A 25830-nucleotide genomic window follows, 5' to 3' on the forward strand; every position below is an offset into this window, starting at 1 on the left:
GCAGTAATAGCAGCTTATGTTCTGTGGGTTCCCTCGAGCCGGTTGGTTGTCCCTGACGCTGGGCATTCCCCGTGGGAGGGGATTCCCCATATTCCCCCTTTGGGAGGTCCCAGGGTGAATCTCTCTCTGCATCGCGGCGGGCCTGTTCCTTTGGGGCTCCTCCCTGCCACCCCCTGACCGGCTCTTTACAAACTCATCAGCCAGCTGCCCGGCGTGTCGCGGGTTCTCTGGCTTTCTGTCCACCAACCACAGCCTCAGGTCGGATGGGCACCGCTCATACAGTTGCTCCAGTACCAGCAGTTTAATCAGGTCCTCCTTCGTCTGGGCCCCACCAGCCCACTTGCTGGCGTATCTTTCCATGCGGACGGCTAGTTGCAGATATGAGATCTCAGGGGTTTTATCTTGACTCCGGAACCTTCCCCGGTACATCTCAGGAGTCAGCCCAAACTCACGTAGCAGGGCCTTTTTGAATAGTTCGTAGTCCCCTTTCTCTGCCTCTCCCAGTTGGCGGTACAATGCCACGGATTTGGGGTCCAGTAAGGGGGTAAGGACCCGGAGTCTGTCCGCGGGATCAACCCGGTGCAGCTCGCAGGCCGTCTCAAAGGCCTCCAGGAAGTCATCCATGTCCTCCCCCTCCTTGTATGGGGCCATGATGCACTTATCAAAGCTCCGTGCAGTCCTGGGTCCCCCATCACTGACCGCAGCCGGGGGTTCACTGCCCTTCAATCTCACCAGTTCCAGTTCACGCTGATGCTGTCTCTCATTCTCCTGTCTCTGTCTCTCTTTCTCCTCCCGTTCATGCTGACGCTGTCTCTCTTCATGCTGTCTCTGTTGTTCACGATCCTCCAGCTCTCTCAGTTTTAGCTCTTTCTCCCATTCCAGCCAATTCCGCTCCCCGGATGCCGAACGTCGCCGGGAGGATCCTCTGCTGGCCGGCGAGCTTCGCCGGGAGGGTCCCCTGCTGGCCGGGGGGGCCACGGCGCCTTCGGTATTTGCTGGGCTCCTCCCCACCCTTCCCCTAGGCATAGGAAGGAGGGGTCTCGGGAAGCCCTCAGCAGCCGGCTGACCACTCCCAGCTGGGACAGACACTGGTGCCTGCGCTGCATTTGCCAGGCTGCTTCCCTGAGACACAGGGATCGGTTCATTCGCGCGATCTTCCGCCTCTAGCTGGGCAATGAGCTGTTCTTTGGTGAGCCTCCCAATGCGCAGCCGCCTCTGCTTGCACAGCTCCACCAGGTCGCTCTTAAGCCGCTTGGCATACATCTTCCTGCTGGCCACTCACCGGCCTGTGTGCTCACAGCTCCCCACAGTTCCCAGGGGGACCCCTAGTGTGCCAGCCCTTCTCGAGGTCACCACCTCTCTGCCAGGGTCGAGCTGCAGACTCCTCCGCCCCTGGGACCACTCGCTGCGATCCCCCCGGGGGACCCTGTTACTGCAAAAGTCCTTCTCGCTGGTCACACACTCCCAGGGGTAATAACCGTCTCTCTCCCACTCTTCAGCAGGCCTGGTCCCCGTCAATCCCCCTTCGTTTTACTGCTCCCCAGTCACTTACTGCAGGAAGCGCCGTCCACGGGGTGCAGTAGATCCCACCGCTGCCACCAGTTGTTGCGGATTGTGGGGGAGTTAGGGCCCTGCACCCCCGGCTTCCTGCGATTCACCATGACTCTCAGCCAGCCAGTAAAGCAGAAGGTTTATTTGGATGACAGGAATACAGTCCAAGACAGGTCTTGCAGGCACAGACAACAGGGCCCCCCTCAGTTAGGTCCAGCTTGGGGTCCCAGGGCATGCCAGCCCACCCCCCTTGGGGGGTCAGAGCCATCTCTGCCTCCCAGCCATCTCTCCAGCCTCCTTCCAGCCTGCTTCCAGCACTCTCCTTCAGCGACCCCTCCCACAGCCTTTGTTCAGTTTCCCGGGCCCCGGAGTCACCTGACCTCCAACCCCCTCCTGGGTTCTCATGTTACAAGCTCAGGTATGTTCCCTTGGGCCGGCTCCCATCCCCCGATGCAGACCATCCTAGTCACACTCCCCTGTCAGCATTCACACACCACAGTAAGAACAGTCCCAGTTCGTCACAGCTTCCTCCTGGCTAATGTGCCAAATTGATCTCTATTGGTCAATTGAGGCGCACTGTTTCACGTTTTTGTGTGTGAATACGTGAAAAGACCCCCACAAACCCCCATGCCCAGTGCCCTCCCACAGACCACTCTGAACCCCCCCAGATCCTCTCACTGCCCAGTGCCCCCTAGCTGTAGACCCCCCACAGACCTCCGACAACTGCACAGTGCCCTGCCCCTCCCCGCCCAGAGCCCCCCTGCAGATTCCCTCACTGCCCAGTGCCCCCCACCGCCCCACTGCCACAACTGCACAGTGCCCCACCCAGATCCCTGCACACTTCCCAGTGCCCCAACACACACAGATCTTCCCACCCCTCACTGCACAGCACCCCCCCAGACCCACCTACTCTCCCACACCCTAACCCCCAGCCACAATACCCGGCCCTGATGGGAGGTGACTGTGTCTGCCAGGCTGAGCCGGCAGCGCAGCCACAGCTTGTCCTGGGGCAGGATAACTCCGGCCCTTGGGGGTGCAATCAGCCAGGCTGGCAGTCACGACTGGAACACAGGTATGGAGGGGTATGCGCTGTTTAGGAAAGACCGGGACAAAGGTAAAGGTGGGGGGGGCATTGTATGTCAATAGTGAAATAAGCTGTAAAGAAATAATAGTCGATGGAATAGATAACACAGAGTCCGTCTGGGCAATACTCACACTGGGTAAAAGGACTACTAGAGCCTCTCCGGGGATAGTGCTTGGGGTGTGCTATAGACCGCCGGGATCGACCCAGGATATGGATAAGGAACTATTTAATGTGTTTAGAGAAGTAAATACTAATAGAAACTGTATAATTATGGGGGACTTTAACTTCCCGGATATAGATTGGGGAACAAACGCTAGTAGCAATAATAGGGCTCAGATGTTCCTAGATGTGCTTGCTGATCAATTCCTTCATCAAGTGGTAGCTGAACCCACGAGGGGGGGGGGGCATTTTAGATTTGATTCTGGTAAGTAGTGAGGACCTCGTTGAGGAAGTGGTAGTAGGGGACAATTTGGGCTCCAGTGATCATGAGCTAATTCGGTTTAAACTAAATGGAAGGAGTAACAGAATTAAGTCAAAGACTAGGGTTTATAATTTTAAAAAGGCCAATTTTAACAAATTAAGGGGACTGGTAAGGGAAGTGGATTGGGCAAACATATTAATGGATCTAAAGGCAGAAGAAGCCTGGGATTACTTCAAGTTAAAGATGCATGAGCTGTCAGAGGCCTGTATCCCAAAAAAGGGAAAAAGATTACTAAGCAAGAGATTTAGACTGAGCTGGATGAGCGACCGACTCAAAGGGGCGATTAGGAAAAAACAGAAAGCGTACAAAGACTGGAAGAGGGGAGTGATCAGCAAGGAAACTTACCTTAGTGAAGTCAGAGAATGTAGACATAGAGTGAGAAAGGCCAAAGGCCGTGTAGAGTTGGACCTAGCGAGGGGAATTAAAAGCAATAGTAAGAGGTTTTACAGCCATATAAATAGGAAGAAAGCAAAGAAAGAAGAAGTGGAACCACTGAAGACTATTGCCAGGGAGGATATTAAAGATAATCTAGGCATGGCGCAATATCTCAATGAATATTTTGCATTGGTGTTTAATGAGGCCAATGAAGGTATTAGGGTTACTAGCACCATTACAGAGGGGCATTCAGGATGGGGGATTACCGTATCCGAGGTAGAAACAAAACTCGAACACCTTAATGGGGCTAAGTCGGGAGGACCGGACGATCTTCATCCGAGAATATTCAAGTAATTGGCGCGGGAAATAGCAGGCCCATTAGCGATAATATTTAATGAATCTGTAAACTCGGGGGTGGTCCCGTTAGACTGGAGAATCGCTAATGTGGTTCCTATTTTCAAGAAAGGGAAAAAAAGTGATACGGGTAACTATAGGCCTGTTAGTTTAACATCTGTAGTGTGCAAGGTGCTAGAGAAAATTCTGAAAGAGAAACTAGTTGAGGACCTGGAGGTTAATGGCAATTGTGATAAATTACAACATGGTTTTACGAAGGGCAGATCGTGCCAAACGAATCTGATCTCCTTCTTTGAGAAAGTAACGGACTTATTAGATAAGGGAAATGCGGTGGACCTAATATACCTGGATTTCAGTAAAGCGTTTTATTCTGTACCCCATGAGGAATTATTGGTTAAACTGAAAAACATGGTGATTGATATGAAAATCCAGAGGTGGATAAGGAATTGGTTAATGGGGAGACTGCAGCGGGTCGTATTGAAGGGTGAACTGTCAGGTTGGAGGGAGGTTACTAGTGGAGTGCCTCAAGGTTCAGTTTTGGGACCCATTTTATTCAATCTACTTATAACTGACCTCGGAACCGATTGCAGGGGTGGGCTGATAAAGTTTGCGGATGATACGAAGGTGGGAGGCGTTGTAAATTCGGAGGAGGATAGGGATATTCTGCAGGGAGACATGAATGAGCTTGTGAATTGGAGTGTCAGAAATAAGATGAAATTTAATAGTGAAAAGTGTAAGGTGATGCATTTGGGGATGACTAACAACAATGTTAGTTACAAGATGGGGACGCATTGGTTAGAAGTAACGGAAGAGGAGAAGGACCTAGGGGTCCTTGTAGACCACCCCCAGGCAGCGACAGCCCTTTTGCACCAACCATCACCATCACCCAGTGAGAGCCCATTATGTAACTGCAAATGTCTACATCCCATTAAAGCATTTAATGTTTTCAAATGTTGGATTTAGTGTATTTTCAAATTATTACAAATTAATTTTTGAATGTATTTCACTGGTTATTTTTTACATTTCCAAATACATGTTACTAGAGTATTGCAACTTTTTTTTAATGGAAGTGGCCCCCAAAATTGCTTTGTATATGATGCAAATTGGAAGAGTAAAGTAAAAAAAATCCCTTTTCACGGATTCACACAAAAAAAAGTGAAACAGCATGCCTCAATCATGCAATAGATCAATTTGGCACATTAGCCAGGAGGAAGCAGACGGTGAGTGTTTTCAACCACAAACCCCATCCCTCCCGTTTCGCAACCATCCTCCCAGAGGAAGCAGACCGGGAGTGTTTTCCACCACAACCCCATCCCTCCCGTTTTGCAACCATCCCCCCCAGAGGAAGCAGACCGGGAGTGTTTTCCACCACAACCCCATCCCTCCCGTTTCGCAACCATCCTCCCAGAGGAAGCAGACCGGGAGTGTTTTCCACCACAACCCCATCACTCCCGTTTCACAACCATCCCCCAGAGGAAGCAGACCGGGAGTGTTTTCCACCACAACCCCATCCCTCCCGTTTTGCAACCATCCCTGGACCAGTGACAGGTGCATGAGCAGCCCAGTCATTGGAATTAAGCAAGGAGAAGCCAGTGGAAAAAATGAAAAGGGGCCACTGTGGTCTCACCTTGGGCTCAGGGGCATGCTCCGTTCCCCCAAACCTTACCTCCCTTTTCACGGATTCACACACAAAAAAGTAAAACAGTATGCCTCAATCATGCAACAGATCAATTTGGCACATTAGCCAGGAGGAAGCAGACTGGGAGTGTTTTCCACCACAACCCCATCCCTCCCGTTTCGCAACCATCCCCCAGAGGAAGCAGACCGGGAGTGTTTTCCACCACAACCCCATCCCTTCCGTTTCGCAACCATCCTCCCAGAGGAAGCAGACCGGGAGTGTTTTCCACCACAACCCCATCCCTCCCGTTTCGCAACCATCCTTCCAGAGGAAGCAGACCGGGAGTGTTTTCCACCACAACCCCATCCCTCCCGTTTTGCAACCATCCCTGGACCAGTGACAGGTGCATGAGCAGCCCAGTCATTGGAATTAAGCAAGGAGAAGCCAGTGGAAAAAATGAAAAGGGGCCACTGTGGTCTCACCTTGGGCTCAGGGGCATGCTCCGTTCCCCCAAACCTTACCTCCCTTTTCACGGATTCACACACAAAAAAGTAAAACAGTATGCCTCAATCATGCAACAGATCAATTTGGCACATTAGCCAGGAGGAAGCAGACTGGGAGTGTTTTCCACCACAACCCCATCCCTCCCGTTTCGCAACCATCCCCCAGAGGAAGCAGACCGGGAGTGTTTTCCACCACAACCCCATCCCTTCCGTTTCGCAACCATCCTCCCAGAGGAAGCAGACCGGGAGTGTTTTCCACCACAACCCCATCCCTCCCGTTTCGCAACCATCCTTCCAGAGGAAGCAGACCGGGAGTGTTTTCCACCACAACCCCATCCCTCCCGTTTCGCAACCATCCTCCCAGAGGAAGCAGACCGGGAGTGTTTTCCACCACAACCCCATCACTCCCGTTTCACAACCATCCCCCAGAGGAAGCAGACCGGGAGTGTTTTCCACCACAACCCCATCCCTCCCGTTTTGCAACCATCCCTGGACCAGTGACAGGTGCATGAGCAGCCCAGTCATTGGAATTAAGCAAGGAGAAGCCAGTGGAAAAAATGAAAAGGGGCCACTGTGGTCTCACCTTGGGCTCAGGGGCATGCTCCGTTCCCCCAAACCTTACCTCCCTTTTCACGGATTCACACACAAAAAAGTAAAACAGTATGCCTCAATCATGCAACAGATCAATTTGGCACATTAGCCAGGAGGAAGCAGACTGGGAGTGTTTTCCACCACAACCCCATCCCTCCCGTTTCGCAACCATCCCCCAGAGGAAGCAGACCGGGAGTGTTTTCCACCACAACCCCATCCCTTCCGTTTCGCAACCATCCTCCCAGAGGAAGCAGACCGGGAGTGTTTTCCACCACAACCCCATCCCTCCCGTTTCGCAACCATCCTCCCAGAGGAAGCAGACCGGGAGTGTTTTCCACCACAACCCCATCCCTCCCGTTTCGCAACCATCCTCCCAGAGGAAGCAGACCGGGAGTGTTTTCCACCACAACCCCATCACTCCCGTTTCACAACCATCCCCCAGAGGAAGCAGACCGGGAGTGTTTTCCACCACAACCCCATCCCTCCCGTTTTGCAACCATCCCTGGACCAGTGACAGGTGCATGAGCAGCCCAGTCATTGGAATTAAGCAAGGAGAAGCCAGTGGAAAAAATGAAAAGGGGCCACTGTGGTCTCACCTTGGGCTCAGGGGCATGCTCTGTTCCCCCAAACCTTACCTCCCTTTTCACGGATTCACACACAAAAAAGTAAAACAGTATGCCTCAATCATGCAACAGATCAATTTGGCACATTAGCCAGGAGGAAGCAGACTGGGAGTGTTTTCCACCACAACCCCATCCCTCCCGTTTCGCAACCATCCTCCCAGAGGAAGCAGACCGGGAGTGTTTTCCACCACAACCCCATCCCTCCCGTTTCGCAACCATCCTCCCAGAGGAAGCAGACCGGGAGTATTTTCCACCACAACCCCATCCCTCCCGTTTTGCAACCATCCCCCCCCCCCCCCCCCCCAGAGGAAGCAGACCGGGAGCGTTTACCAAACTGCTACGCTGCGTGGCAGAAACCGCTCCCAGTAGCAAAACGGGAGGGGAGCATTTTGTGGGGCTACACCGGCTCCAGGCGCGGGGCAGGGCGGGCTGGGGCTGACCGACACAGTACCAGCTCCTCACCCATCACCAAACCCAGCTCCAGGCCACCTGGCCCAGTGAGACCCGAGGGCCCCTGCGTGGGCCCAGCGAGGTGGGACGGGGCTGCAGGCGGCAGGTCTCTGCTGGGGGCTGCCTCGGCCCGTGGGAACCTCCCCGTGCTCCGGCTCCCCGAGCAGCCCCACGCCGGCCCCGCCCCAGACCCAGCGCCGCAGCTGGCTCCCGAGCCAGGCCCAACAGCGAGTAACCGGCCCCACCCCCGGGGCTCCCCGACCGGACCGGACCGGACCGGACCGGGCCGCGCCTCTCCTGCGCCGAGCCCCTCACCTCGGGCCGGGGTCCAGGGCGGGGTGCAGGGGGGAGCTGGGGGCCCTGGGGCCGGGAGCTGCCGGGCCATGTGCTACCATCCTCCGAGCGCCGCGGGACATCGCGGCCGTAGAGCCGGACCGGACCGGACCGGGGCCCCGCTCCCCGCCGCCCCTGAGCGCCCGCACCCCGAGAGCTCCTACCACGCCGAGTAGTAAATCAGCGCCGCCCGCCCCGCCTCCCCGCTCCCCATTGGCCGCCGCCGGCGCCGCTCCCGAGCCCATTGGCCGCCGGGCCGCGGCCGGCTCCCCATAAGGGGTCCGCGGGGCTGGTTGGGCTGCAGCCGCGGGAGCTGGGCCGGCAGCGGGGAGCAGCGAGCGGGCAGCCGGGCCCCGTGAGTAGCCGCGGGCGGGCAGGCAGGAGGCGATGGGGATGGGCAGAGGGCTCGGGGCGCGGCGGGCTTGGTAGCACTTGGGGCAAAGTTCTCTTCTGCCCCCCGAAGGGCTGTCATGGGGTGGGGGGATATTGGGGAGGGGGACGGTGGTGGGAAGGAGGCAATATGGCTGGAACTAGCCCTATGGGGCTAAGGGAAGGGGGAGAGTGGTGGAGGGGTGCCAGGGCATGGTTAAAGATGGGTGGGCATGGAGCACCGGGGGGTGGTGATGGGCTTTGCAGGGGTTGGGGGGTCTCTGGTTGCAGACTCCCCTCCCCCTGGCAAAGGGGGCAGGCGGGCTGGCTGGCAGCCTGCAGGTGGAAGTGGCGGCTGTCCTCAGAGGAGCCAAGGTCCCGCGGGCTGGCGCTCGGATGCTAAGGTGACTGCTCAGTGCCACACTGCATTAGCAGCTGGCTGAGTCCCAGACCCCAAAGCTCTGGCCCCAGGGAGGGCTGAGGGGACTGGGTGGCACCAGACTGGCTGGGGATGTGGGGCTGAGGGAGCCGGCAATCCCGGTTCTGCCAGTACGGCCCATCCGAGCCACCCGCTGTCCGGTGCAGCGATGGGACCATGCTGGATGGGTCAGCAGGGGGGCTGGAGCAAGGTGTACAGTGGGGGGCTGAGAGCCATTGAACCAGACTGGAACCCCTGGGTATGATGGAAACCCCTTCTGGGGGTCAGAGCACTCTGGGACTGGAGCACTGCCCCGGAGGTGCTGGTGCTGTCTGCACTTGGCTGGATTCCTACAGCTGTGGGACAGGAGTGACCCCCTGCTTGCGGCCCTTGGCTGGATCTGCAGGGTCTGGGCTGGTCCTGGTGGGTTTACTGGGGAGAGCTGCACAGCCTGGGTACCTGAAGGTTCGCTGGGCTCTGGTACCAAGCAGTGCCTGGAACTGACCGGCCCCGGTGCGGCAGCAGGAGAGCTTTGGGTGGCTGGGTGGGAGACCAGCGTGTTGGGAGTGGTGACCCCCCCCCCTGCTGTCCCAGAGCTGCCAGCACGGGGTGCTGTAACCTCACTGGGGTGCTGTGAGGTCATGGCATGTGGTTGTAGGGAGCTCTGTGATGTCATTCACTGGGGTGAGGTGGTGGCATGGGGAGTCGTGACATCACCAGGATGCTGTGAGGGGTGCCTGGCTGTCACCATGGCTGGGAAGTGACCTGGCCCAGCCTGGGTGGGGTCCCTGATCACTGAGAGGGTGGAGGTGGGGTGGCCTGGGCTGTGCTTCCCCTGCCGTGACACCTGGAAGGCTGCAGAGACCCATCCTGTGGGCACAGCTTCTGGAGGGGGTAGGAGAGGTTGGGGCTACCTGGGGGGCCCGTGGGAGCGAGCCATGAGTCAGTCACTCGGTGCCAGGTGCTTGAGAGGGAGTGAAGGGAACAGGGCACAGGGCAGTGAGCCCTGGCTTAGTGCTAGGTGTCCTGCGGCTCTGGCCTGGCCCCATGGCTGCTCCTGGGCTCTGGAGCCAGGGCCAAGAACTCTCTGACTCACCTCTGCCAAGGGCCTGAGGGTGAAGCCTCATGCCCCTCCTGGCCCTGAAGGCTGCCCAGGAGCTCTGAGCCCCAGATCAGGCCCTGTGGGTCTGCCCTATGCTGGGGGGGGGCACGGGGCACGCTTAAACCTGGTGCTTTGTTTCCTGCCCTGGAAGTGTGATGGGAGAGCTGAAGGGAGCTGGGTGGAGGTGGGAGCCTGGGGGCATTGTCCCTGGCGAGGGGCACCCCCTTGCAGCTGGACTGGGTCAGTGGGGAGGGGTCAGGGTGACTGTTTTGGCCTGGGTCCCTGGCTGCCCCTTCCTGTTCCTCCCTTGTTTTCTGGCTCTGGGTTGATCCCATGCGGGCGTGAGGTCCCCCTGCCTGGGCCCAAGGAGCGGCTGCAGCTCTGGGCCTGGCTGGGGCATGTTGCCGCTCGCTGCTGGGCTGACTCCCTGGGGCTCAGGGCAGGGGCAGCCCCCAAGGGATCTGCTGGCATGGGGCCCAGGGGCTGTTCTCAGTAGCTAGCTTGGCCCCCAGCCCTGCCAGGTCCCACCTGGGCTTGGGGTGGATGGACAGACAACTCTGCCAAGCACCTGGTGCCAAGTCACTGGCCTTGGCGCTGCTGAGCGAGGCGGTGCCGTAACGGTGCCGCGTGGGGCGGCCGTCCCTGTCCTTGCGTGCTGTGACCTTGGTGCTGTGCCGCGCAGAGCCCCGCTGCGGGACGTCCCCGGCCCCACCCCGTGGCTGCGTGAGACATCTCGGATGGCGCCTGGGCCCCGTCCTGCCGTGTCCCCTGGGATAGGACCCATGGGGCTGAGCACACAGGTAGTGGGAGCTGCAGGCTTTTGGGTGTTGCGGCCCTTTGAGAGGCTGCTGGGAGACGTGTTTGTGAGGCCAGCCTGCTGGGGTCTGTGCAGCGTGGGGCCCGGGCAGAGCCAGGCCACAGCCTGCAGGTGCTGGGCACAGCACCCTCCACCTCCCAGCTCCACACAGCCAGACCTGGCTGCCCCTGGGAGCCATGGGACACGTGCTGGGCTTCTCCCTGCTCTTGGCCCTGCGCAGCCCCCGGTGGGGAGCTGGCTCCAGGCCACTCTGACACCCCCCACCCCGGATCCCTGGGGAGGCCTGTTGTCCCCAATCAGGGACATTGTTCCCTCCTGGAAAGGCTCCATCAGCCCTGGAGGATTTTGCCTGCAGCTGGGTGGGGGGTGGGCCAAGCTGAAGAGAGCAAGAACTGCAGGGAGCGAGGGAGTGCCAGCACCCCCTGCCCAGGGGCACCCGCAAGGGCCAGACTCTGCCCTGCCACCTGCCCATGCAGCCTGTCTCCCCAGGGCAGAGCTGGGCGGGCCGGGGTGTGTGGGAGGTGCTGGTGTAGAGGTGGAGGTGTGCACAGCGAGGCAGGTTTTGCTAATTAATGGGTTTTTCCCTCCCAATCTTGCCAAGGGGCCTCTGATGTATTAGTTTAATTAGCCAGATCCAAGGGCTGTGCACGCTGGGTGCACAATGAGCTGGCCCCGCGCTCGGTGCCGATCACATCCTCCTTTCCCGGGTAATGACAGGCTGGTCTCAGGCAGAGTCCTGGGCCTGCCAGCGGCTGGCTGAGTCGCCCCCGGGGGAGCCAGCTGTCTGGCTGTCTCTGCTGTGATGCATACCTAGTCCTGTTAGTGGCCCCAACAGTGCAGGTGGGGACTGGTGTCTGGGGGAGCCATGAACCTCCCCCAAATGCCCTTATTGCCTGGGGTGATGTCTCCCCAGGACTTCACAAGGGAGGTGTTTTTCCAGCCCCCAGGTCTGTAGCATTGGGCATCTCACACCAGTACTGTGTGCCAGGGCCGGGCGCCCCACAGCCAGAGGGACAGACGGGCCAAGGCCGCACAGGATCTCCCACAGAGCTGGGAATTGACCCCCAGCACGAATCACTCAGCATCCCCAGCCCTGGTGTCCCAGAGGGGTGTCATTCCGGCCTCTCAGGCCAGCTGGGGCTCTGCCTCCATTGCTGCCCCACAGCAGGTACCTGGCCTGAGCTCACACTGGGGCACCTGTGGGCAGGGATTTGGAGCAATTAAATTTTTGAATTGCTCCGCTCCAGCTCCGGGCAAAAACCTACTGGTCCACGCTCCAGCTCTGGGCTCCGCTCCGAAGCCCTGGCTGTGGGGCTGCCCTTCTCTGGGCAAAGAGCCAGGCCCTCCGGTGATGGCCTTGCTGGCCCTGAGGGAATGGGAGCTGGTGGCAAAAGGCCAAGGGGCACAAAGCTCTGCTCAGCATCCCTCTGGCTCGGAGCCAAGCGCTATGGCCCTGGAGGAGCTGCTGCTGCACCATGGGAATGGCTCAGTGTGACGTTCCCCTGGTGTTATCCGGATCGGTGATCTGCTCGGTCACTCCAAGCCTAGACTCTGGGAGCCAGCCTTACCCTGCTCTGCTGTGAGAACCCTCACCCCTGGGCTGTTCACGCACAGCCTCTGGTGAGTAAACTGCCCTTGGATTGTGCGACTGACTGACACTAGCCAGTATCTCCAGTCCCAGACACAACCCTAGGAACCTTCGTCTTGCAGTCTCCAGTTGTGCCCGCTGGACGTTGCAAGCTTATATGAGTTTGTCAATTTAACAAAGAAATTGATATGTGCCAGGCATGTTATCCCAAGGGGAGTCTGACACGCTTCAAACCAGACGCACTGCTTCAGTAGAATAAACCAACAGATTTATTAACGACAAAGATAGACCTTAAGTGATTATAAGTCAAAGCACAACAAGTCTGATTTGGTCAAATGAAATAAAAGCAAAACACATTCTAAACTGATCTTAACACTTTCAGTGCCCTTACAAACTTAGATGCTTCTCACCACGGGCTGGCTGGTTACTCTTCAGCCAGGCTCTCCCCTTTGATCAGCGCTTCTGCCGCTTAGTGGTGATGTCTGTAGATGGAGGTGGAAGAGAGAGGGAAAAGCCTGGCAAACATCTCTCCCTTTTATCATGTTCTTTCTTCCCTCTTGGCTTTGCCACACACCCCCCCTCAGGGTCAGGTGAGCATCACCTCATCTTAGTCCCAAACTGACCAAGGGAAGGGGAGTGACTCACTCGAGAGTCCAACAGATCCTTTGTTGCTGCCTAGGCCAGTGTCCTTTGTTCCTGTGAGGCTGGGCTGGGTTTGTCCCATCCATGTCCTGATGAGATGTGAACTGTTCCTCTGCTCCTGCAGAGTTTTTGCCTGGGCCTGTTTTAAGCCACAAAGACACATTTTCAGCCTCATAACTATATACATGAAATTATAACCTCACTATAATGTTATTGTCATATCACTATAACAACAATGTTCAAAGAACAGGAGTACTTGTGGCACCTTAGAGACTAACAAATTTATTAGAGCATAAGCTTTCGTGGGCTATAGCCCACTTCTTCGGATGCATACAGAGTGGAATAAATATTGAGGTAATAATAATAATAATTAATAATAAATATTAGATATTTAATAAATTTGTTAGTCTCTAAGGTGCCACAAGTACTCCTGTTCTTTTTACGGATACAGACTAACACGGCTGCTACTCTGAAACCTGTCAACAATGCTCAGTACATCATGAGCCTTCTGAAGACACCTGACATGACAAACTTTGCATTGGCCACCACACAATGGTATTAGGATGAACATTGGGGTGTAGGGTGTTCCCACAGGGTACAGAACATCACCCTTAGCCTGGCCTGTTACTGGGAGCCCTGTGCTGCCTGGCAAGGACTGACCAGCTCCCTCCCGGGGGCTCTGGCTTCTGTCACGAAGTGTGGGGGAGTCAGGACCCTGCACCCCTCTTCCTGCGATTCACTGTGACTCTCAGCCAGCCCGTAAAACAGAAAGTTTATTAGATGACAGGAACACAGTCCCAAACAGAGCGTGTAGGTACAACCAGAACCCCTCAATCAAGTCCTTCTGGGGGGTTCAGGGAGCTAAGACCCCAGCTTGGGGTTCCCTGCATTCCTCCACCCAGCCCAAAACTGAAGAACTCCCAAAACCCTCCAGCAGCTCTCTCCCCATTCCCCTCTGCTCCTCCTCCTCCTTTGTTCAGTCTCCTGGGCAGAAGGTGTCACTTCTCCCACCCCCCTTCCTGGCTCAGGTTACAGGTCAGGTAGCTTCCTTCTCATCCCCAGTGTAACACATTCCCAGGTCAAATCCGCCCCGTTCCCTGCTCCATCACAGCTTCCCCCTCTAGGAATTGCCTGGTGAATTTTCTACTGCAAACCCCACCCTGGCTGCAATGATCCAGTGGCTGTCCAGGAATCACTGTGCCCCTGCCCTGGGAACTCCTTAAGTGAGACCAGCTCTGCCCTGTCTGTGCAGCGCCCGGCACCATGGCCCAATCCCAGCTGGAGCCTCGACCCTACCAGCGTACGTGGCCAGTTTGGCTCCAAGCCGTGCTGTCCACACACCTCTCCCATGCTGGGATTGGGACTCTGGAGCCGGCCTGGCACGGGTGAGCAGGAGCGGCCGGCCAGCCCCCCTGAGCACGCCAGACGCTGAGAGCCGGAGCCGCTCTGACAAAGTCCTTTGACTGCAGTGAGGTGCCCTGGGCCTGAAGCTCAGTGGCTGGGAGGACGCTGGCCCTGGCTGAGCGGAGGGGGAGAGCAAGCTGATGGGTGGTGCCTAGCGAGGGGCTGCTGGCATCCCCGTCGGCGAGAGCCGAGCAGGTCCCTGAGCTGCCCTAGGTGTCTCAGGGGCTGAGGGCAGCTCTCCCCTGGCGCTCCGGCCTGGCAGCTCACCCCCAGGGGCTCCAAGTGGCATCCCCACTCACTCCCTGCCCTGGGGAGAGTGTTGGCACCACGCCGGCTGCTACAGGCCAGGGCTGCCTTAGCAGCGCAGGAGGGTCCCAGCTCTGCCCACTTGCAGCAGCGAGGGCCTGGGTGTCTGTGGGTTCATCTCAGGGATTCCCGGGGCCCTGGAGCACCCGGAGGTGGAGGGTGCTGCTGACCCAGAAGAGAGCTGTTTGAGAGACCCTGAAACATGGGGAAACTGAGGCAGGGCACTGCAGCACCACCCTAGGCCACAAGGGGGTGCTCAGCAGGCAGCCAACTCTGCCACAAGCCCTGAATCCGAGCACCTGGGGGCTTGACTCCATGGAGTCTGGGGGATGGAGGCCTTGCTCTGCCCTTCACACGCCCCTTCCAGCCAGGAGCTCCCAGACCTTTCATCCTGTGGCCTTCTGGGCCATCGTGGGGACTGGCTGGCGCTCCGCAGCCCTGAACGTCCTCTCAGAGTTACCCTAGAGACTGCTGCAGCCGGCCTATCCCCAGAAAATCCCCTGCTGCTGCCACCAAGGGACCTGCGCGCCACGCTGGGTGTGTCTGAGCCAATGTTGCCAGGGCCGTCGTTCTCCACCGCAGCTCGGCCAGCAGGGCTCTTGCCGGAACACAGGTAGACCAGGCAGAGAGCTCGTGCTGTGCGGGAGGGGACAGTGGCTGGCTCTGGCCCGTCAGGGGGTTCACGGCTGGGAGCATTTCGCTGATGGGTGGCCTGGGGGATGTGCTCATTAGCCATGGAACTGTCTCATTGTTTTACACCCTGCAGCTCTTGTGGCAGAGAGTTCCACCTGCTAACGGTGCTGTGTGCGGAACTGGGTCCTTTCAACGCCCTTGACCGTCCCCTTGTTCCAGCCAGTCGCCCTTGACCAGCAGGGCTGTGTCCCCCCTGAGCAGGTTGCTCCTCCCTGGGCCAGCTCTCCAAGGCTGGACTCGGCCTGCGCCATTCTCTTCCTGCTCTCCCTCGGGAGACGCGCAGGCCAGAGCAGCATGGTGCTACTTGCAGCATCGCCCTCTGCCTCTGCCCCGGCCCCACGGCTCTGCCCAGGGCCTGGGCTCTGCCTCTGCCCCGGCCCCACGGCTCTGCCCAGGGCCTGGGCTCTGCCGCTGCCCCGGCCCCACAGCTCTGCGCAGGCCCAGGGCTCTGCCGCTGCCCCGGCCCCACGGCTCTGCGCAGGGCCAGGGCTCTGGAGCTGCCCCGGTGGCGCCAGTGCCCTCCGCTGGGCGAGAGCTAGTGCAAACCCTGGACAGGCGGGAGCTTTTCCCTGGCATGTGTTGCCATTGCAGGGCCTGGCCCCCGGCGGTGCTGGGTCTGGGACACTCCTCACCACGCTCCGCTCCTGCCTGACCTGGGTCACGTTGTCCCCACTCAGCCCAGCCGGCTAGACAGCATGGGCCCCTGGCCAGCCTCGCAGCCCTGCTATTTGCCGTGCACCATAAGAACAGCCCTGCTCCCCGGGCAGCATCTGCCAGGCACTGCCTGAGCCCTGGCCAAGGGGGAACTGCAGGGCAGGGACAGGTGCCAGGCCTAGCCAAGCTGCCTCCCTGGCTCCTGCTCGCTGCTGGCCAGAGGCGGCTGGGAAGCAGCACAGACCATGGGTCGGATGCTCTCAGGTTGTGGTAGTCTCAGCCACATCCCCGGGGTGGCGGCAGGGCCGCCCGGGGAGGGGCGCAAATGGGGCAATTTGCAACTATTTTTTTATGGAAGGGGCCCCTGAAATTGCTTTGCCCCAGGCCCCTTGATTCCTCTGGGTGGCGCCCGGCTCATGGGGCTGTGGGGGCCAGGGACTGGGGATCTCGTGCTGCAGTCACTGCGCTGGGCTGTTGTCACGGACTCCCAGATCGTGCCCACTCTTGGCCCCGTGCAGTCCGTGGGGGGGTGCCCCTTTCAGTGCGACAGCCCTTCTCGGGGGTCCACTCTCTCTCAGGGTCAGGCCCCTCCACCTCCTGGAGCCGCACCTCTCTGAGCCTTAGCACGTCTGTCTCTGCCGTGGGTCCCCTCAGGGAGTCCCCTCGCTCTGGACCCCCGGGGCCTCCACCCCCGAAGGGGTTGATGCAGCCCTGTTCTCTAGACCGGAGTGACTCTCAGCCAGCGTAACACAGGAGGGTTTATTGAGTGTCTGAACCCAGCAGAGGAAACTCTCAAGGCTTCAGGCCTAGCCTCCCTCAGCCCACACATCCCAGTCTCTCTGCATCCAGGTGGGCTCTGCCTGCTCCCCCTCTCCAGCCCCGAGCCCCCCTGCTCCCAGCTGGGCATCTGAGATCCCCGGCCCCAAACCCCGCCTCTGCCCATTGTCTTCTCTCCAGGTAAACAGGGTCGCCTGGGCTCCCTCTCCTCGCTTCTGTCCTCTGGCTGGAACCGGCTGGTCAGGTCATCGGGGTCCTCACTCTGCAGCCCATTGTCCTCCCACTGGCCAGAACCAGCTGCGACTCCTGAGCTGGGCCGCCGGGTTGTCAGGTCACCGGTTGCTGGGTTATCCATCCTTCAGGCCGTCGACTGGGGTCCCAAGTTCCCTCTCTGGTCCTCTGTAACCACAAACTCCCTCTCCCCTCACCTCGTTAAACCAGTAACACCCAGGGACACTGAGTCCCACCCCCTCTGCATTCAAACCATGGGAAAACAAGGAAAAAACAAATCCCCCACTTCGTCACAGCTGGGTATGCCCGTCTCCTGCCCAGACCTCGCTGTCTGGTTGCCCTGTGCAGGCTGTGCCCGTCTCCCCCCGTGGCTTCGCCTGGGCCCCGGGGCCTCGTCTGCACTAGGAAACAGGCACCCCTGGCACCGTGCAGCCACCTGGGTGTCACACAGCGCAGGCCTCCGCAGAGCCTGCTGCACCCGCTGCTCGTGTGGTTCAGGTGTCAGCAGGCGCTGCCCCAGGTGCCTGCCCTGGGCCCACCGCCCACCGGGCCAATCCCTGCCTGGGGGCACAGGCCAAGTGTGGGCGGACAGCTGGGGCCATGGCCCAGCCATAGGTGCCATCTGCAGCAGTGACCTCACCGCAGCGAGGGCGCCTTTGAGGGGCTGAACTCTGGAGCGGCTGGGTCTGGGGGCAGGGACGTGATGGCAGCTGTGGGGGCTCGAGCAGCAGTGCTCTCTGGCTGGTGTCTGGGGGGGCGGTGCTGGGAGGGTAATAGGCCGGGGGAGCTCCCCAGGCAGGGGGCAGACGCTCGGGTGTCGCCCAGACTGAGCCCCGTGTGGGTTTGGTTCCAGGTGCCGAGGATGCTGCTGCTGGTGTGGTTGCTGCCGCTGGCGTGGCCCGGCGAGGGCTCCCAGCGCGGCGAGCCGATGTTCACAGCCGTCACCAGCCGTGTCCTCCCCCCCGACTACGACAGCAACCCCACGCAGCTCAACTACGGCGTGGCCGTCACCGACGTGGACGCTGACGGGGACTTGGAGATCGTGGTGGCAGGGTGGGTAGCGGGGCGGGAGCAGGGTCCTTGGTGCTCCCAGTCCCACCCTTCCCTCTGCCCTGGGGGTGCGCAGGGTCCTGAGGCCCCGTGTCCCTCTGCTGGTCTGGGTGTCGTGTGCCCAACCCCGGCGAGGGATGGGGGGCAGCTGAGCTCCGGCACTGGCGCGCTTGCAGGCCGTGCTGACTGCGGGGCCCTGGCACCTGCATGCTGCCTGGCTCCCGGGTGCTGCCTCTGGCCTGGGGCGTGTCTGGCTGGAGGAGGTGCTCTGGGCCAGGGAAAAGCCTCTGACAGCCAGGGCCCTGGGCATGTGTCGCAGGGAGCCTGTTCTTGCATTTCACCCTTCTGGAAAAGCAGTGCTGGCTGCCGGCTCCCTATGGCACCCTGGGGTGCCCTTCTGCCCCAGCGGGGCTCCCATCCGCCGAGAGGGGCCCGGTGATTGGGGCGGCAGCCGCACCCGTGGCCCACTTGACCTTGAATGGAAGATGTCGGTGGCTCAGGAAGGGTGGCAGCGTGCCCCGGCCTCCAGGTCCCTTCTGCAGGGCGCTACCAGCTCAGCCCTGTGATGCTGCTAATGGGCTGGAGGTTTTTATAGCCCTTGACTGGGGCCCCCTCGGCAGGGTCCCCAAGCGTAGGCCAGCCCTGTGCTCCCTGCACACCCCGTCCCTGCAGCACCCACTGGAGCTGGCAGCGGTGCATGAGGGAGGGCACCTGCCAGCACTGCATGTGGGGGGGGGCATGCCCCGGGGCATCTGCATATGTAACGAGCTAGGTGTGTGGCGCTCGTGGCTCTTGTCCCGTCCCCCATGGACGCCAGCCCCTCTCCAGCGGCTGGGCCCGTCCTCCGGGTGTGGGGCATGGCTGGCTGGGCCCCTAGCCGCTGCATGGTGCTCTCCTGCTGATAGCGCCCCCTGCACACGGCAGCCCCAGAGCCGGATCCGTGGGTATCACCCCCAGCCCCTTGCCATGGCCCTGCCTACAGGCCCCCGCCCCCGAGCCCGCAGGGCGCACTGTCTCCTGCTTCCTCCTGCGCAAGGGAGAAGGGAAGCCAGCAAACCCAGCGAGAGCCACGCTGCCCCAGGCCAGAACCCTGCTGCCCCGCTTTGGGTGCCCCCCCTTTGTCCAGGGGCTGGAGGAGGGGCTAATGGCAGTGTAGATAGTCTGAGAGGACGTGGCAGGTAGGGGAGCCAGAGTCGTGCCTGGGGCGCTGTGATTAAAGCCCCCCCAGCACCCATCGTTCTATCTCATAGAGCTGGAAGGGACCTTGAAAGGTCCAGTCCAGTCCAGTCCCCTGCCTTCACAGCAGGACCAAGTACCGTCCCTGACAGGTTTTTGCCCCAGATCCCTAAGTGGCTCCCTCAAGGATTGAACTCACAGCCCTGGGTTTAGAGGCCAATGCGCAAACCACGGAGCTCTCCCCCCTGCCCAGGGGCTCCCTTGGGCCCCGCGGGCGCTTGGAGGCGGGTTCTGGGCCCTCTTGCAGCAGGAGCAAGAGGCTCCCCGCGGCTCATGGATCTGGCTGGTGGCCCGGCTGGCGCAGGCCCCGTTAGACGGTTGGGCTGGAGGCGTCTGAGCAGGGAGTTTCCATCTCTGCCGTGGTCTCTGTGCCAGGCTCTGGCTGGCAGCTGTGCCCTGCCCCCCAGCTGGGGGTGGGTCTGTCCCTGTCCCGGCTGGGTGGCTAATGGCCTGGCCTGCTGGGGTGGGGGGGCTCAGGCGTTCTGGCTCTGCTGCTGTTGCCTGAGGCCTGGCTAGGTAAAACCTGCCCCTGTCAATGCCCATCCTCACCCAGCCTAGGGCTGCCCCCTGTTTTCCTCCAGCCCCCCAGCCCTTGCTGTGCCCAAGGCAGATGATCTCACAGAGGGGCAGCTCCTGGCTGGGTGTTTCCAGGTGAGGGCAGCGTGGGGGGCCATGCACCCCCCCCGGGCACAGCAGCAGCTGCTCCCCGAGCTCCGGCTCCTTCGGCCCCGGCGGTGCTGTGAGGCGGTGACCGAGCAGGCCGAGCAGAAGGAAAGCGTCTCTCCCTCGTTAGGGCAGCACGTGGGCCCGGATGGCCGGGCGGGGGGGCTCGACTGCTCCCACACGAGCAGTGCCCCGTGCCATGGCCCAGTGTGGGGGAACGTGGGCCTCGCTGCCATGGACAGAGCCTGCTGGCCTGCCCCTGCCACCTGGGCCCATCTCCTGGAGTAGGGGTGAGGCTGGAGCGCCCTCCCTGAGGCCTGTATCCCGGGAACAAGAGAGGCCCAAGTAGCACCCCAGCAAGTGCCCCCTCCCCTGCCCCCCCCCCCCAGCGATGGGCCTTAGCCCTGCCCTGAACGGGCTGCTTGTAGGGACCCCCAGCTGGGGCATCAAGGCCTCGGCTCTCCCCGTGTGGGGCAGGCAGGTTGCAGGTGGGGTAGTCTGCGTTCCTGGGGCGCCCTGGCGAGGAGGGCGGTGCGGCAGGGCTGGGAGTGCAGGCTGCTGCTCCCCCCCCCCCCCCCCCCGGCGGATCTGGGCCTGCTCCCCTCCCGTGCCGCGTGGAGCAGAGACGGCAGCAGCTGGAAAGAGAGTTGTGTAACCAGCCTTGGCGCCAGTTGTGTAACGTGTTTACTGGAGCTCAGGGCACGGCAGGGCCCCTCTGGGGTGGGCAGAGCTCAGCGGGGATCTCACTTGTTCCAGGCCTCCCCAAGCCTCCTGTGCTGGGGCCCTGTGGAGGGGCCTTGCCCTGCTCTAGGGCTGCCCCATGGCTGGAGGGGGCAGGGCACGGAGCCTGCAGAGGGGCAAACGCTCAGCTCCCGGCACTGGGCCACGTCCTCCCCCAGTCTGTGCCGCAGGGGCCCCAGCAGGGCCGTGCCCTGGGCTGGCAGCCACCCTCTCTCCAAGTGCCCAGGCTTCCTCTGGCGCAGCAGCCCGGCTGCCTGGGTCGCTGGCACCAGAGCTGTGGGCCTGGGCCCGGCCCCATGTGGCTGCCCCTCACTGTGCCATGCTTTGCCCTGCCCGGAGGCCATGGTGCAGCAACGTTCAGTCTTGCTCCTCCCTCAGCTGGGGGGCCCAGCCCCTCTGAGCCTTGCCTGGGGCAGCCATGTCTGGGGTGGTGAGCAGAGGGGCCAGCCCCGCTGTTTCCATGCATGCTGGCAGGGTGCTCTTGGGGGGCCAGGCCACTCTGCATGCTGGAGCCTGTCGGCCTGACAGAACAAGGAGCAATGGTCTCAAGTTGCAATGGGGGAGGTCTAGGTTGGATATTAGGAAACACTATTTCACTAGGAGGGTGGTGAAACACTGGAATGGGTTCCCTAGGGAGGTGGTGGAGTCTCCTTCCTTGGCGGTTTTTAAGGCCCGGCTTGACAAAGCCCTGGCTGGGATGATTTAGTTGGGGACTGGTCGTGCTCTGAGCAGGGGATTGGATAGATACCTCCTGAGGTCCCTTCCAACCCTGATCTCCTATAAGGGCAGGGGTAGGGTGACCAGATGTCCCGATTTTATAGGGACAGTCCCGATTTTTGGGTCTTTTTCTTATATAGGCTCCTATTACCCCCCAACCCCGTCCTGATTTTTCACACTTGCTGTCTGGTCACCCTAGGCAGGGGCCACATGAGGCCAGTCACCCCACGCACGCCAGGGAGCTGAGCAGCATCTCCGAGCAGCAGCAGCCACTTGGGTGGCATGGGCAGCACCCACCACATTCATGGCCTGGCCTGGCCATGTGGGGCAGAGGAGGGGGCAGTGACTCTCCACCATTAGGGGCCCCATGATGGGGGTGATCCTGCAGCGAGGATACATGGTGACTGGCCACGTGCCTCCCAGGGCCTGGCAGGAGATGGGGGGGCTATGTGGTGTCTGCCCCGGCCATGCCTGCAGCTCTCCCCACGGCCCGGCTGGGACCTCGTGCCCTGGCACTGCTGTGTGGCAGGCCTGGATGTGGCCACCCCAAGCCTCCCCTGCTGGTTCAAGCAGGCGGACGCGGTGCCAATCCCAGTGCGGCCAGGCAGGTGGGGCTCAATTAGGGGCAGCACCTCACCCTCAGCTTGTTCAAGGATCCCCCCAACCAGGAGCACCCCCGCTCGTTCCTTCCTGCCCAGCCACTGCCCCCCCACACCCTCCTGCCTCTGGGGGTGCAGGGAACGAGAGGGCGTCCATCTCCTCGTGGGGCTGGGCCCTGTGCTGGGCAGAGCCTGGTCCTGCCCAGCCCTCGGGCTCCAGGGGTTCCCCGCTGATTTGTAGCCAGCGGGGATCATGTAGCCCAAGCCCTGAGACTGCCCCAAGCCGTTCCCCTGGCACTGCTGCCCGCGCCACGGCCCCTCTGTGCAGCCCCCAGCCCAGGGCAGCGGACGGGACGTTCTTCCCTGCAGCCCCCGGGGACTGCCGGGCATCTGAGCTGCAGCCCGCCAGACTGGCACCAGGCGGGCGATGCCACCCCCTCCCCACGACAGGGGTCAAGTGGGAGCTTCGAGGAAAGGGCCTTGAGGCTGCCCCAAACCCTCCGGGGGCCCAGGCTTGGCCGTGTCAGCCTGCCCCAAGGCACCCGCACAGCCTGGGGCGGGTCCCTTGTGCCTGCCCCAGCGCTCACGCTCGCCCCCCCAGGTACAACGGGCCCAACCTGGTGCTGAAGTATGACCGGGCGCAGCAGCGGCTGGTGAACCTGGCACCAGACGAGCGCAGCTCCCCATACTACGCGCTGCGGGATCGCCAGGGCAACGCCATCGGGGTGACGGCCTGCGACATCGATGGGGACGGGCGCGAGGAGATCTACTTCCTCAACACCAACAACGCCTTCTCGGGTGAGTGGCACCCACCCCCCGGCACGGAGCCCATGGCTCATTTCCCCTGCCCCATGCACCCCCCCGCCTCCCAACCCATGGCCCATTGTCCCACCACAGAACCCATCAGAGGCCTGGGGGTCCCCGGGAGGGCGCAATGACAGCTCTGGACTGGGAATTCATGGGGAGCTGCTGGGGGCAAGTCCCTGGGGGCGTGGGGAGGGCCTGCCATGGGGTGCCCTGGGCCTGCCATGGGACACCCCCTGGGAGCGTGGGGAGGGCCCGCCCTGGGCCTGCCGTGAGGCACCGCCGTGACCTTCGGCGCATGAGAGATGGCTGCAGCCTGGAGTTAATTTCTCAGTCGAGTGACTCCATTGATTCATGGCCGGGACGCGGAGCCAGCGCAGCCGCTGAGTCAGCAGCGCCCGCGGCCCCCAGCCCTCCCGCCGTGCCGGGGGCCCACTGCCAGGCCGCCCCTGAGGCCCTGCTGGGACAGGTCCCCTACCCAGCGCAGGGCCTCTCCCCAGAGCCACAGCACAAGCTGCGGCCAAAGAGAAGGGGGGAGGGAGGGAACCTGCTGTATTTACAAGCAGGTGCATGTCCCAACACCCCTCGCTGCCCCCCCCGTACCCTGGCCGTGCCCAGCCTGGCGCCCCGGGCCGCGGTGCTGCCCCCCCCATACTCTGGCCGTGCCCAGCCTGGCGTCCCGGGACGCGGCGCTGCCCCCCCGTACCCTGGCCGTGCCCAGCCTGGCGCCCCGGGACGCGGCGCTGCCCCCCCGTACCCTGGCCAAGCCCAGCCTGGCGCCCCGGGACACGGCGCTGCCCCCCCGTACCCTGGCCGTGCCCAGCCTGGCGCCCCGGGACGCGGCGCTGCCCCCCGTACCCTGGCCGAGCCCAGCCTGGCGCCCCGGGACGCGGCGCTGCCCCCCCGTACCCTGGCCATGCCCAGCCTGGCGCCCCGGGACGCGGCGCTGCCCCCCCGTACCCTGGCCATGCCCAGCCTGGCGCCCCGGGACGCAGCGCTGCCCCCCCGTACCCTGGCCGAGCCCCAACTCTCCAGGCGGGGGATGGGCTGACTAGCTTCCATCTCCCCATCCCCAGGGTAGAGATAGGGGCTGCCCCTTAACCCCTCGTATGCCCCCTCTCCTGCCATGGCATTTGAGGCTGCTGCCCATCTCACCCCCCTAGCACAAGGCCAGGGCAGCTGCCCCTTATTCCCTGCACTCCATCTCCAGCGGCTAGTACTTCCCTGCAGGCCATGGCCCCCTGGCAGCCCTGGCCTGGCTGGGCTGGCCCCCCACTGGCACTGCAGGACTCTGCCCAATGCCCCTCGTGCCCCTGGCCCCGGCCTGCCCCCTGCAGTGGCCAGGGACAGTGATGGGGCGCCTTGCCAAGGAGAGGGGAGGGGAGTGACGGTGCCGAGTCGCTGCCGTGATGGGAGCGGTGCCAGTCACGGGGGCCTGGCAGTGCCCTCAGCGGTGTGCGGGCACGTCACCAAGTGAGACTGGCAGGTCCAATGGCTCTCCAAGGGCCTGCCAGCCCTACCTGCCCCGCTAACGTCCTGGTTCCCAGAGGCAGGGGCCATTGTGCGCCGGGATCTCCTCCGAACACCTGGCCCCAGGATCTCCCCTTGGCGACAGGTCACCAGCGCGCGGGGCTGCGCCAGCCTGCCCAGCCACTGCAGCGGGAGCTCCCGGCTGCCCGTCCCTGCAGGGCACCCAGCTCTGGTCACGGAGGGTCTCTGTGGGCTGGGCCCACTCATGCTCTGCCAGGCCCCTGGCCTTGCCGGGTGCCTCCACCTCGGGGTGCTGGGCCCCAGTGCATTAGAATCATAGAATATCAGAGTTGGAAGGGACCTCAAGAGGTCATCTAGTCCAACCCCCTGCTCAAAGCAGGACCAATTCCCAACTAAATCATCCTAGCCAGGGCTTTGTCAAGCCGGGCCTTAAAAACCTCCAAGGAAGGAGACTCCACCACCTCCCTAGGTAACGCATTCCAGTGTTTCACCACCCTCCTAGTGAAATAGTTTTTCCTGATATCCAACCTGGACCTCCCCCACTGCAACTTGAGACCATTGCTCCTTGTTCTGTCATCTGCCACCACTGAGAACAGCCGAGCTCCATCCTCTTTGGAACCCCCCTTCAGGTAGTTGAAGGCTGCTATCAAATCCCCCCTCATTCTTCTCTTCTGGAGACTAAACAATCCCAGTTCTCTCAGCCTCTCCTCATAAGTCATGTGCTCCAGACCCCTAATCATTTTTGTTGCCCTCCGCTGGACTCTTTCCAATTTTTCCACATCCTTCTTATAGTGTGGGGCCCAAAACTGGACACAGTACTCCAGGTGAGGCCTCACCAATATCGAATAAAGGGGAACGATCCCGTTGCTCGATCTGCTGGCAATGCCCCTACTTATACAGCCCAAAATGCCGTTAGCCTTCTTGGCAACAAGAGCACACTGTTGACTCATATCCAGCTTCTCGTCCACTGTGACCCCTAGGTCCTTTTCAGCATTGAGCTCTGAGCTGGACAGGGACCCTCCTGGCCTGGCTTTGGTGCTGCTCTCAGAGTGTCTGAGATCGGGTCCTCCAGGCTCCTTGGGAAGGGCACAGGCCCCCGTCAGTGGGCTCCCCCCTTGTTTTCCTAGCAGCAGGGGCCCTGCCGAACGGGGGCATGTGGCCATCAGCCTGAACTGCTCACCATGGATCCGTCTTCCTGACACACCTAATTACCCCGGTTGCAGCTGCCAGCGCGTTGCCTGTCCCTAAATCAAGCACTCCCATTACTCCTGTCGGCTGGCCGTGCGGCCGCGGGCCCAGCTATCGATTTCCCCCCTCCCCTGTATGATCTACAGGCTCCGCACAGCTCACCTTAATGAGTTCATTCTGCCGGGCAGCCCTTCGCTGGAGAGCAGCCCCTGCCCCACGCCACTGGGCACCTGCCCCCTGGGGCTGCGGGCTGGGGGGCTCAAGAGAGCAGGGCCTGGGTGCTGTGATCTCCCCAGGGCAGTACAGTGGGGGTTCTGCAGGGCGTGGCAGCCCCCCCACACCTTGCCCCCTGCCTGGGCAGATCCACGCCAAGCTGT

The 25830-nt window shown here is 61.2% G+C and overlaps 1 protein-coding gene and 1 long non-coding RNA gene across 6 annotated transcripts in view; one reads left to right on the forward strand and one right to left on the reverse strand.

Moving 5' to 3' along the window:
- Positions 1–2393: 2393 nt before the first annotated feature.
- On the reverse strand, positions 2394–7603 carry LOC135972816 (uncharacterized). Its single transcript, XR_010589358.1, has 3 exons — positions 7511–7603; positions 4419–4508; positions 2394–3942 (listed from the first exon to the last, which is right to left on the reverse strand). It is a non-coding gene; the product is annotated as an uncharacterized LOC135972816 (long non-coding RNA).
- Positions 7604–8162: 559 nt separating this feature from the next.
- The window catches only part of CRTAC1 (cartilage acidic protein 1), a 42832-nt gene continuing 25164 nt past the window's right edge, over positions 8163–25830 (forward strand). For 4 of the 5 annotated variants that reach the window (XM_042846020.2, XM_008179829.4, XM_065552742.1 and 1 more), the window contains exons 1-3: positions 8163–8318; positions 17818–18017; positions 22572–22768. In XM_042846020.2, coding sequence (XP_042701954.2) covers positions 17827–18017; positions 22572–22768 — 388 coding nt within the window. In that variant the 5' untranslated portion in view covers positions 8163–8318; positions 17818–17826. The remainder of the gene's footprint in view (positions 8319–17817; positions 18018–22571; positions 22769–25830) is intronic. The other variant, XM_042846021.2, reaches the window with a different exon arrangement.

This window comes from Chrysemys picta, chromosome 7 (genome assembly GCF_011386835.1).
Source record: "Chrysemys picta bellii isolate R12L10 chromosome 7, ASM1138683v2, whole genome shotgun sequence".
Lineage (NCBI taxonomy): Eukaryota > Metazoa > Chordata > Testudines > Emydidae > Chrysemys > Chrysemys picta.